Below are 12,693 nucleotides of genomic sequence, written 5' to 3'. Positions count from 1 at the left end.
AATATTATAACACTGCTCCGATATCAATTACTTCGAACATAAACTATAACGATATTATATTATATTCCTTAGAGAGCTATAATATAAGAAGGTATACCGCCATTTCGGTTGCTAGAAAACGTGATAGTAGAACAGTACTATCATTTACCATTTCATCAATTAGACTTGTTACTTTGTTAGTGTTACAGTTTCATAAATCATAAGCATTTGATTAAAATTTTTACTAAAATTCGTTGTATAGTCTTATTTAATAACAAATAACAATGAACAAAAACAATTTCTCAAAGAATCAATCACGAAAAATTACTGATAAATATGGTGGTTGTTCAAGTCAGATTACAATTTATAAAGAAACAAATGAGGTAAATAATTAAAATTATTCACTAAGTTTTTCAATTTTTCCCTTACCTATTAGGTTTATAATAAATATAGGTAATATATTAGACATTTAATTATTGCAAATAGGTACATTATGTTCATTACACAATAATTTTAAGTTAATTTTTATCATAGACCAGAGGTCTCCAACCTACGGCCCGCCAAGTTTTTTTCACTGGCCAGCCAAGCTAACTAACGTTTTGAAAATAATATATTTACTATGTTATTTTCATTAAGTTTTTAATTTATTGAATTAGGAACTAAGTACTAACACTGACTAATAATAGAAAAACTCGTTATAAAATAAAAAAAGGATATAAACAAACATTCATTTTTCTAAATAAATCTTATCTATTCTTCAATTTCTTAACCGTTCTATTCCTCTAAAAATAGACATTGTATAGATTTTATTAAAGTATAATCCACGCTCCACGGTGTAAAGTACATCTTCTCAGATTTCAGAACTTCAGAATTTGTAAATGAAAAACAGAAGCACACTACACGGTGTCACAGCTAGTATGATATTAAAATTTATATTTGACTTATTTTTTCATAAAAATATAGAAAACATATGATTTACTTTTAATATTATATTAATTTAGACCATGGATAAATTAGAAATTTGATATTTTAATATATTAAATATTTGTTTTGACTATTAGGCAATCTCAGTGTCATTTTTATCTTCAATGTGACAAGGTAATAATTATAATATTTTCTTAGGTACACTCTTTGTAATCATTTAAAGCTCTTCCATCTTGTATCACTAAAAATAATTTGAAACAAACAATTGCCGCTGGACCCGCAAAACTTTTAATATCTAGCAGATATTCTTTGATCCCAATCACATCTTATAATTTGAAATTCATTAAGCTATTTGTTATTAACATAATTTGTTGACACCAGTTTCTATAAAAAAGTTTTAGTAAATATATTTTGTGTAATTTAATTATTCTTTTCACATTAATCTAAGACCACTCTGTCTGTGGTTGACGAGTTATAAACAATTTTATATCCATTCATTCTATTCAGAGGATGATGGAATCCATAACACATATTAATTGTGATTCAAATAAAAGCTGGCTACACTGGTAAACTGGCATTTTATTTTTTGAAGATATTTTAGATATTACCTCAAAAACAGGATGTACTATGTTTTGAATTCAATTATATCAATGATACATTATAGATGACATTTTCAAGAGATATTGGTATTGAAATACTAACTTGTTTTTTTATTTTTGTATATAAATTACCATTTTTGCCATATTTTGACAAATAAAGAGCTTATAAATATAATAAATGATTTATATCTAAATTTAAATTGGTAGCCCAAACTGTAGCCCCTTCCCCCCCCCCCCCCCCAAAAAAAACCTAGGACATACAATTTTAATTTGCTATTTTGCAATGGTCTGCATGCCTTTAATATATTCAGCCCCCCCCCCCCAAGTCAAAAGTTGGAATTGCACCTATGATTATATGAGTAAGCTTGTTAACAATTTTTAACATCAAAACAAGAAATTTAAATATTTTGTCTTACAGTCGTTCGAACCAATGATAGGTAGATAAATTAATATTATGTGGTGTTCTTATCTTTTGGAATACGTTTTTTGTAACAATTTATTTTAACAATTAAAACATATTATCTGATATTGATGGAAGTTTGGTAGAATTTCTCCTGAATAATAATTAATAAGAAAATATAAAAATGATATATTTATTTTAGTAATATATAAAAAAAATATATCTATATATATATATATTATATATATAAATATGTAACAAAAAAATTATGAAATATTTTTTCAATTTAAAAATATTCTTAAGCCACCTTCGACCATATCACCACAGACGTCACATCTAGCAGGAGGTGTTGAGATGCAGCTCACACAATACCATCCATGGCCACAGTCCAACAGTATGTATTGCGCCTGGTCTGGTACATATTGTAAATGGTGCATACATCCAAGGCACTGACTTCCAGTTGGATTGAGTAATGAAGTATTTGGCATCCATTTACCTTTTAATAAAATTTGTATATTTTAATTATAAAAGAAAAAATCTTCAATTTACTGTATCATTATTAATATTTACCATCTCCTAGGTTAACATGCATTATATGGATGTGTTGTGGGAAATTCTACTTTGCAAACTCCGTATTTATCTAATCGAATCGCACACTCATCGCAGCACCATCCGTGACGGGAAGGCACCAAAATGCTGGCCGAATTTACTTGGCTCCAACTTTCAAGGCAAATAAAACATCTGTCTACAGGGTCATCTTTAGAATAAAAAGTATAAGTGAGTTTTTATTTTTCAATTCTGTTCAAGAGGACGTTACTAGGACATTTGTTGTCTCCGCCTTACAAGTGGGTATCATGGCAAATTGTAAGCTCGGTAGAACACGTTTAGCCAGTGGCGTATTTTCAATAATTTTTTGGGGGAGGTTTTAAAATTTTAAAAAGTCATAATATAATAAAGCTTACTTGTTTCATCTTACTTTGAAACAAGAAATAACAAGAGATAGAATGAATACAAACAATATAATTTTAAAACTGAAAAAATGTCACAATTTTAGTAAAATTAATTTTCAGGATAATTACATCAATTAGAATATCAGTTAATTTGTCAAATAAAATAATAAAATAATTTAAATACAATGTCATCTTTAACTTTACATGTTTCTTCATTTTAAATTTTAAATTGAAAAGGGTAAACGTGTTTTCTTTTTCGCCAGTTCTTCAATTACCTCTGTTAGTGTAATTTTATCTTTTGAATTTATAGATAACATAGCTAACCCGTTTAGTCTTCCCTAAAATAAAAAAAAAATATAGATAATTATTATACTGTTATCTAATTATTTATACTCATACTTTATAAATAAATAAATAGGTACCTCTGAAATAGAATTTCTAAGATAAGTTTTTATCCTCTTCAAGTTTGAAAAAGTTCTCTCATTTGACGAAGAAGAGACCGGGAGTGTAGCCAAAATTTAGAGAAGTTTAAAAATGTTTGGGTAAATAGATATATTACATAAAGTTAAAGCCTCCAAAGCATTTTTTGGTTTATGATTTGTTTGCATAAATTTTCTTTGCCATAACTTATATTCTGATTCAAATATTATGTTAGAAGATCCGTTTTCCTGTAAATCTTCAATATATTTATCTGAAAGATTCTTAAAGTCTTCGAGGTGACCGTTTTCTTGAAACAAAGAGTCAAAATTCGACAAAGTTACTTGATGGTTTATGAACCTATTGTCTAACTCACTAATAAATTTGTCCAAATAAGGAATAAATATTGATGCTCTGTAAAATTGCTCTGGTGAACTTGCTGGAACATTATTTCTATGAATTTGTCTGTTTGAAAGTCTAGGCATTTTAATTTCAATATCAAAACTTTCAGCTAATATTTTTACTTGTCCAAATATATCTTTAAAAACTTCTTCAGCATTTTTTCTGAGATCTTGTAACTCCTGTTTAGTATCATTGGCTAGTATTACTGCTACTTTTAAGTCAATATTTGGATTTTGTAATAATTTTGATAGAGGTAATCCTATACTAAATCCTTTATTTAACACGAACAGAGATACCAAAAATTCTAAATTTAATACAGCGTTTCTAAGAATCCTTGCTTTACCCGATGTTTCACTATCAACCCATTCAGATATTATTTCTAATGATTCAATAACGTGATTATAAAGCTCTATAAAATCATTAACTGCATGAAATCTTTCGATCCATCTTGTTTCGCAACTTCTTTTTAATGTTTTTTTTGATGATATCTCGGAAGAACTTTCAATTTGATGATGTAAAACAGATTTTCTTTTTGGATAAATGAAAAAGTCACGGACTTTACCTAAAGTTGATAAGCAATCTCTTAATTCTGCTGCACTACACGATTTAGAAACTGCCAGGTTTAATGAATGTGCTGAGCAATGTACGTACATTGCCAATGGGTGTATTTTTTTTATGTGTGCTTGAACTCCATTTAATTTAAAATACTCTAACGCATGTCTCCAATTATCATATTTTTTTATGACCAACGAGCCTAGTGACTGATTGTTAATCCCTCCAGAGTATTTGGAAAAAGCTACGCAAAATGTACAGTACGCTCCGTTGTCAATAGCAGAATATACTAACCAAGAATAGCTAGAAAACCATTTAAATTGAAATTTTAAAAATCTTGGTGTTTTTTCTTTTCCAACAATAACTGCTTTTGTAGGAAAAGAAAAATTTTCATCGGGCATCCAGGTTTTATTTAATACTTCTTGTATTTCATTTTGTGTTAAAACTTTTTTTATGTAATTAAAAATATCACGGGTACTATAATTGACCGAAGAAGTACTATGTTCAGCAGATTCATGAACCAACGAATCAGTATTATTTGACGAATGTTCAATATTTTCTTGGGGAGTTGTAATTGACGTAGATGACGGAGATTTGAAAAATGACTGTATATTTAATTGTTTTTTGGAAGACATTTTTTGAAATAGTGAGATAGTCAAATAATTCTTATGGATTCAATTTTAAATTAATTTAAAATGATAATAAAATTGTTTGTAAATAAACACATAAAAACATACAGTTAAGTACACAAGTATCCAGATACAGACTACAGTATAAATATTAAAATAAAATAGTATAACTAATATTATAACTTGATTTATGTATATCAAACTTACTTCTGAATATTACAATACTGAACGAGATCTGATGCAACAACGACAACGACAGCAAAAGAACAAGAAATGAAAATAATGCAACGAAAAGATACTATTCAGTACGAGCTTGCACACACGGGCGGCGACAAGCGTATAGGTCCTATCTGTCAATCGATTCTGGGTAACACAAATTGCAATTAAGATAACGCAGCGATATTCCACACCAAAATAACCCAACGGTTTTAGTCGTTTTAGATAGCTATATTATAGACAGTCTATCTACTCTATCTACACCGTTAAATTATTAGAAAACCCGTAATAAAATATTTATTTAACATTTAGTAACTTTTTTTTTGTTCTGGGGGGGGTTTGAACCCGAAAACCCCCCCCGTAAATACGCCACTGCGTTTAGCTCCGTTAGTTTAAAAATTAGATTAAATTGCCCTCTTCTAAAATTTAAGGCTAAGTTTATTATATGGCATCTCGTAGGCTTTGTATTATATTTTAACTTTAAAGCGAGTTATGAGTATTTCAATATGTAACATAAAATTTACAATTTTAAAATTAAAAATAAATATTAATATTATAAAAAATACATTTTTATAACTCGTTTTAAAATTAAAATATAATAAAAAGCCTATGAGATACTCTACAAAATAATCTTACCTTTACATTTTTTGAGGTAAATTCACTCTAATTTTTAAACTAGTGGAGCTAAACATGATTTTCTGAGATTAAAATTAGGTATCTTACGCACTTCTAAGACAGAGATAACAAATGTCAGTGTAACGTCCTCTTAAATGAAAATTATAATAATAATAATAATAACTTGCCTTCGAATGTAGTGATATCTAAATCAATTGCCTGGTGAGCTGGTTGAGTATTTTGTTCTGAAACAAAATGGAAAGTTATTAAGCTAATGTTTCAGTATTATAACATTTAAAATCAATCTACTGTCAACAAAAGCATCATCCATGCCAAGCTCAACTATTTCATAGACCTCTTCCTCCGCTAATGTATTATCGATATCTGGCTGTTCAACTTTAATACAAATTAAATTGTAGAATAAGTGAATATTTATTCATAAATTATTTATTTTATTTATTATTTTTAAATTTGTTAGAATAATATACAATCTTTAATACAGTTACAATAAGCATATGAGTGTAGAAGAATAAATTACAAAACATTAGTACTTGGGTGGAGAACCAGGGTGACACTCCAACATTTTATTTATAGAAATACTCTAAGGCACACTTTCGTTTTCTGAAAGATCAAAGGGCTCATTTCGGTCTTCATTATTTGCTAATCATACAAACAAAAAAGTCATATTTCGTTAAGACAATATATTTTTTATCATAATTTATTTCTATATGCTTACCTTGAATCTAGATTGGCGCTTCAATATTGTCTGTATTCCCTATAATATTTATATTTAAAGTATAGTAACTAGAGTATATTATGTATTTTTAACTTAAATGTATAGTTGTATATTACCGAGAAGATGGTGATCTTCAATTAATCCAAGGTTACCACCACCTGGTTATTGGCGCACATTTGGATGCCAGACCATTCCATGATTTTCTGGAACTGCTGCTACCCGTTGACAACCACGACCCCTCCTAGGTCTACCAGCTCCACGAATGTGGAATGGCGGCAATACAGGTGGCAGAGGCTGAAGTCCAATCATTGGTAGCTGTCCAGGAATGAAATCTTCGAGAAGGATTTCTATAATTCCATTTTATTGTCATTTAGTTTATACACCCAATTGAAGTTATATGGTACCTACTATTAACTAAAGGGCCTATTTGCATATCTATATACCCTCTCCCCGAATAAGATACTCTTCTTAAATATGCCATTGTAATAATACAGCTATAACGTATGTTTCGTAGAGCATCAGCCAAAATGCAGTTATTTGTGTCTCTGCTAGACACAATAGATCTTCGTACCTTTAAAGTTTGATTTATTAAAATTAAAATTTATTTCAAAAATGTAAGCCATATATAGTTAATTGTCTCACTTGCTGGCCATTGATTGTTTGTAACGTTTCCCTCCGTACTCTACTTTCAACCGATCGTAATCGATCTGCAGAAAATTATAAAAACCAATCAAAATGCCAGCTATTGTCAATATATATTTTTATTAAAAATCAATTACCGTAAAAAGACCAGACCAGACTGGGGGATGTATGCTTATGGTGGACTTAAGCATGCTGTGAAAACTTTCCACAAAATTATTAGTACGGATGTTTACACCGTAAACAGAAAACCCGTATGGAAGTACTGTTGTCAACCGGTATTGTCTGACATAGTCCACTAACTGAACAATACGGTTCAGTACGCCCATACGTGTTGCCAATCTTGTTATTGCCAGAAAACCCCCAAGAATGTGGAAGTCTTCTGGCAATTCTGGCATCTGTTGTGGTGGCAAGTGTGGTAAAGACATAATCTATATAGAAAAAATAAAAATGTTAATATTAATGTAAGAATTTCTCATATCACTAGATCCTAATCCATTGGTCATTAATTGTTATTTCTTATTACCATTTTCAGTATTGTAGCAGCATGATGGTTTTCACGGAATAATGTCACCATGCCATGGGTCTGGACAAAACGTAAAATGCTCTGCAAACAAATAGTGCATTTGAAAATATAATTTCTTTATTGACTAAGGTAAATCACAAATGCTGAAATACATTAAAAATATCAGTGAACTCGTAAACTTTTTTTTAGTTAATAATTTTTTTAAACTACCTAATTTCTTTTAAATACTATTGTATTTTACATTGATATAATATAATATGACGTGTACATAAGTTGTACTAAGTATACTCTGTTCAAGTTGAGAAATATAGTTCAATATAATTTATTATGATTAGAGACCGGACGGAATTCTATGCATTTGCATGTTCATACTGAGTGTATGCACTTATACGAGGGTTTGAAAAGTCGGCGATTCAAATCTTACTGATTCCATAGATCAAATTTAATTTTGCATATATTTCCATATTTGGAGGGTTAGTGCATATTTTTTCGTAAGTGCATTTAACATGCATATTTTTATAGTTTTAGTAAATAATAAAATTATTTCATGTTTTCATTTTGGAAATTAGAATTTTTATATACTGGCAAAAAAAAAAATGAGTGTCGACACTCAACATTAGTTCGATACAGTGTTGATAAACTACTGTTATCTGACAAAAGAAATTACATTAAACATTAATTTCTTAAAGTTGTCGAAAAATTTAACATTTATTTTTTGGCTACACTACAAATTCAAAAAATGTTTCACGTATGTTTTAAGTTTTTCACGTTATGTATTTCTTTAAATTTAAATTATTTCAAAAAATGTATAATGATGTTTTTTTTAATATTTAAAAATGTTGATAATTAAACTTAATAAATTTAATTTAACTTGAAACTCATAAAAATTGTTATACATAAATCTGTTTCATATCTAGATTAAAGAATCCAGAAAAATACTATACAATAATAAAAACATTAATGCACAATTTGATTATTACCTGGCAAAAATGGAACCAGCACCCGATCAATTGGCATTCTGGAATCCCTATTTGTATTGCATTTCGCATGGCTGTTTCAAAGTCTGAAACAATACTTACATTTTGCCAGTCAAAAATATCTTCTGGTAAATTATTTCGCACATATTGCCACAGTCCTAAGTAGACGTTTTGTGTTCTGCGATTTAGTAAAGCATATACCACAGGAACTGACTTAAATTACAAATGTAAATTGAAGAAAATAAAATTTAAATAAACCAAATATGTAAGTAAATTGATTATCTAATGTTAACAGATCTCTCACGACATTGTCCAAGACAGCGTGGATTGTGATCAACTGCTCGGCATCAGCAGGAACTCGCGGAATGACACCAAATGTGCCATCAATTGCCAAGACTCTTGCTTCACGCAGGTATGGAGCAATGCGTCGTAAAAATGCCAAATTTAAAAAAATCAATTCTTCATTGACTATGAACTCTAAGTTTCCATGGAAGAATGGTGCATTATCGTCTACAGAATAAAGTAGACGACTTTGCCATGTTGGTGACACAATAATCTCTCCCATGGCCCTGAGATTATCTGGTATTGGTGGATTCACACTTTGTTGCACATAGCGCATTGCCCGTAGTGCTTGCTCACGAGACACCTCTATAGCTGCATTTGGAAATCTAAAATATTGTTATTCAGGTATTAGTACATTTTGACAACTCTAAATGAAGTATTAAAATAATTTTGTAAATTTGTTTACCTCCTCGCCTCTTCTTCTAGAATTATCCGTGCAGGTGTCCCCTCTGTTAAAGCACGCCGTCTCATTGCATCGTAGAATGCCCCAATCTCTATATCATGCCCCACGTGATGATTGTGTGGTTGATACATTACAATCGGACTATTTTCTGGGAATATCGACATTGATGCAGTAGCAGTGCATCCCCATTCGTAACGTGAACATCGAAGCTGTCTATAAGGTTTTTTTTTAAGGTATATTAATCATATTAAGGTCTATCAACCAGTGTACTCAATATTAATGCATTATATTTTTTATAAGTATTCAATACCAACCGTTGATTAGTGGATTGATGATTTTGCACATATGTATCTCCAACATCATCGGCATATACCAAGTGACCTCTGAGCCCAGGTACTCTCCTCGATGGAGCTCCTTCATTGCCAAGAAGAATATCGACCATTCTATGAGGTGACCGAGATCTCAACCTGAATCTTTCACCATGTTCATCTGATGAATTGTGTACATACATTTTTATATTAAAAATTATCAAGCAAATACTAGTTCAACATTTGTTTTAAATTTACAAATAATTTTATTTTTTGTCACTAAAACGTTGAATTGTAACTGAAAAAGTTAACATATTTATTTTTATGTATATTATATAAATTTAAATATAGAAATATAATCATCAATGATAAATTATTTTTATTAGCTCTTAATAATTAGACTAAACATTAAAGATATTTGAAACTTAATTTTAATACTATGTTACCACTGATCAAGTTCAAAAATGTTTAAATAATTATTTTGACTTACCTGCCATACTGGTAAATCTTGAAAAAATCAAACAAAATCAAAAAGTAAAAATCAAACTAAAAGACACTTTACTATTTATTTACAACTGAGTTGACGCTAATTAAGACTGTATAACATACGACTTGTGGCTTTTATAGAAAAAAATAATAAGTTACCTATGAACCATAAATTACTTTAGTGTTAACGCTGTTAATCATTATTCGTGGGACGTGGCATCATCAACTCTTATTATCTCGACTTTATATTTTGATTACATATTAAACTTAAAATAAAAAATTAGTGTTGTGATGCATGTCCTTTAAGTACCTAATATATTTATGAACTGTGATATAAAACTATTAAACTGTAGGTACGTAACTTCGGTATACATTTGGGAGGGCTAATCTAAAACTTTGGGGCTTAGCCCCCACAAGCCCCCACCTAGCTCCGCCTATTTCTTGGGGGGACGACTTAGACAAATTTAGTCAATTTGCGCCTATGCCTCAATTCATGCTTTGTCATTTCAGATATTTTCACAATGGTGATGATTAGATGATTTGAAAATTTAAACGACCACAAAGCCAAAAAAAAAAACCAATTTCGGTATATTTTTCGTTCAATGAGCAATTCCAGTGTTTGGGTCTTACATAATATTATATCGGTACAATTTTAATTGATACAAGCTGCTAATAATAACTTAATACTAATAGGTAAATAGTACCTAACTACAAAATTGAGATTAAAATTAAAAATGCTTTAGCCTCTTTAGCTCAACATATAGACACATTAGCGTAGTGGTGTGGTGAACATTGATTAATCATAATGCCCAGGATATACTTCAGTAATCTTATAAAAAACCAAATAATCGAAATTAGACATTTTTAAATCATGACCAAAATGTGTTTATAAATGCTATAATTGTCTAACTTAATATTATAAATGGATTTAATAATCATTAAAGTTCTTTTTAAAATTTTTACCTATGTAATATCCAGTATCCTAACATTTACTTACCTACCTAATAACTAGGTAGATACTAGATACTATAATAGGTTAATTCTACAGAAAAAGTTGATAATATTATTCATTGATCGTTTTTACGTGCAATATTTCTATATTAGACATTTCTAAGTAAAATGTAGTTTAAAGATAAATCGCAAATGATCCTTGTCTCCCAGAACATGTCAAGTACCCTTTTTCACCAAAATATGTTTATATCACCATTTTTATAAATTATAAAAATTTCGTGCTATAAACAGGTATAAATATATCAATAAAAAAAAATTGGTAACAGGTTCCCACTTCCTATTTACCTACTATTTAAAATATATAGGTAGTTAGTACTTTGTTAAAAGTTATTCCTTTCATAGCTAACATTAGACATTTTGATAGAAGACTCCCTTAAATGGTCTTACTTCAAACAAAAAAAAAAAGTTTCCCGGAAAGTAACATTAACTTTTTATGAGCGCTTGAATTTAACATTTATATGATATTCATCAGTAAATTAACGAGTTATTTATCTATCAATTTTTGATATTTTGTTGTACCTAATACAAAAACTAATAAGTAATAACCATAGACACTTGAAATTTTCAACAAATGTTAAAATGAGTTAAATGACTATTTTTTAGGTATGGTAATATTTTCAAAAAATGTTTCCTCTTTATGAGCTATTTATAGCCACGAGAAAAATGTTCAAATCTTGTAATTTATTTTTCAGGTAGAAATTCATAATTGTTTTTCTGTTCATAGCTAACTTTAGAAATTTCAATAAAAGGTTCCCAACAAGTTTTACTACCACTATCAAAAATAAAAAGCTCAGTGGAATGTTATAGCAATGAGCAACTTATTTATAGCAATGAGATATTTTCGATTTTTATTAATTTTTATTTTAACTATTAAATTTGATTATTTATACAAGCAAGTACGCTCGGCTGACACAACGTCTCCGGTTAGGTTAGGTCAGAATCAGTGTCAGCCTGGCCCAGGTTATTTTTCAAGAAATAAATGAAATTCACCAAAATGTACCTACTATATATAGCCCAGTGGTATGCTTTTGGATCCATTACATAATTGTATAATAATAATATAATATTATACATTTTATTATTTTAATAATACTAAAATCATAATATCTTAGTCCGTGGTAATATTAAAATTATATGATAATTTTAGAATCTATAATTATGTTGAAATACGTACTGTGATGTTTTATCGATATTATATTACTACATATATATCGATCCATATTATGTAATAAATATCTATAAATTTTTTTTTAAATATTTTTTTGAGTTTTGGTATTTTTGAGAGGCCCTTTGAATAATTTACCTCTTGGGCCCTTTAGATCCCAGGCCGACACTGGACTGAATCGTTTTTCGTACACAATATGATTTATCATTGAATTCAAATACATATAACACATCCGACATCTATTGCAATGACATGATGCTGATCATCATTACAACTTATCCACCTTTTTAACATTTCAGTTGTTCTTCTTAGCCACCATCTCAGTTTACCTCAGTTATATGCTTGTAATAATTGAATATTTGAATGTATTAATTCATGCAAATTGGTAATAAATCATCAATTTGAGTAACACTGAAT

The 12,693-nt window shown here is 29.2% G+C and overlaps 1 protein-coding gene and 3 pseudogenes across 1 annotated transcript; all 4 read right to left on the bottom strand.

The window, feature by feature from the left end:
• Positions 1-2,979: 2,979 nt before the first annotated feature.
• LOC132938053 (52 kDa repressor of the inhibitor of the protein kinase-like) lies at positions 2,980-4,212 on the bottom strand (annotated as a pseudogene).
• A 2,072-nt stretch (positions 4,213-6,284) lies between these two features.
• On the bottom strand, positions 6,285-6,728 carry LOC132936227 (uncharacterized; annotated as a pseudogene).
• A 159-nt stretch (positions 6,729-6,887) lies between these two features.
• Positions 6,888-7,587, bottom strand: LOC132936228 (uncharacterized; annotated as a pseudogene).
• Positions 7,588-8,502: 915 nt separating this feature from the next.
• Positions 8,503-10,111, bottom strand: LOC132933410 (uncharacterized). The gene is made up of 5 exons (XM_060999702.1): positions 10,105-10,111; positions 9,621-9,795; positions 9,310-9,519; positions 8,866-9,238; positions 8,503-8,774 (listed from the first exon to the last, which is right to left on the bottom strand). Exons 1-5 carry the CDS (start codon positions 10,109-10,111, stop codon positions 8,523-8,525), a joined length of 1,017 nt encoding a protein of 338 aa, XP_060855685.1. The 3' UTR covers positions 8,503-8,522.
• Positions 10,112-12,693: the final 2,582 nt, after the last annotated feature.

Source organism: Metopolophium dirhodum, chromosome 1, assembly GCF_019925205.1.
Source record: "Metopolophium dirhodum isolate CAU chromosome 1, ASM1992520v1, whole genome shotgun sequence".
Lineage (NCBI taxonomy): Eukaryota > Metazoa > Arthropoda > Insecta > Hemiptera > Aphididae > Metopolophium > Metopolophium dirhodum.
Note: the sequence above shows the minus strand (reverse complement) of the source record. Positions and strands in the feature narration are given on the sequence as shown.

What these genes read in the sequence shown, in the direction of transcription:
- LOC132933410 (XM_060999702.1), bottom strand. An exon ending in CTAGAAGAAGAGGCGAGGAG is followed by an intron (nt 9,239 to 9,309) that starts GTAAACAAATTT and finishes ACCTGAATAACA; the next exon opens with ATATTTTAGATTTCCAAATG. An exon ending in ACGCTGTCTTGGACAATGTC is followed by an intron (nt 8,775 to 8,865) that starts GTGAGAGATCTG and finishes TTGTAATTTAAG; the next exon opens with TCAGTTCCTGTGGTATATGC.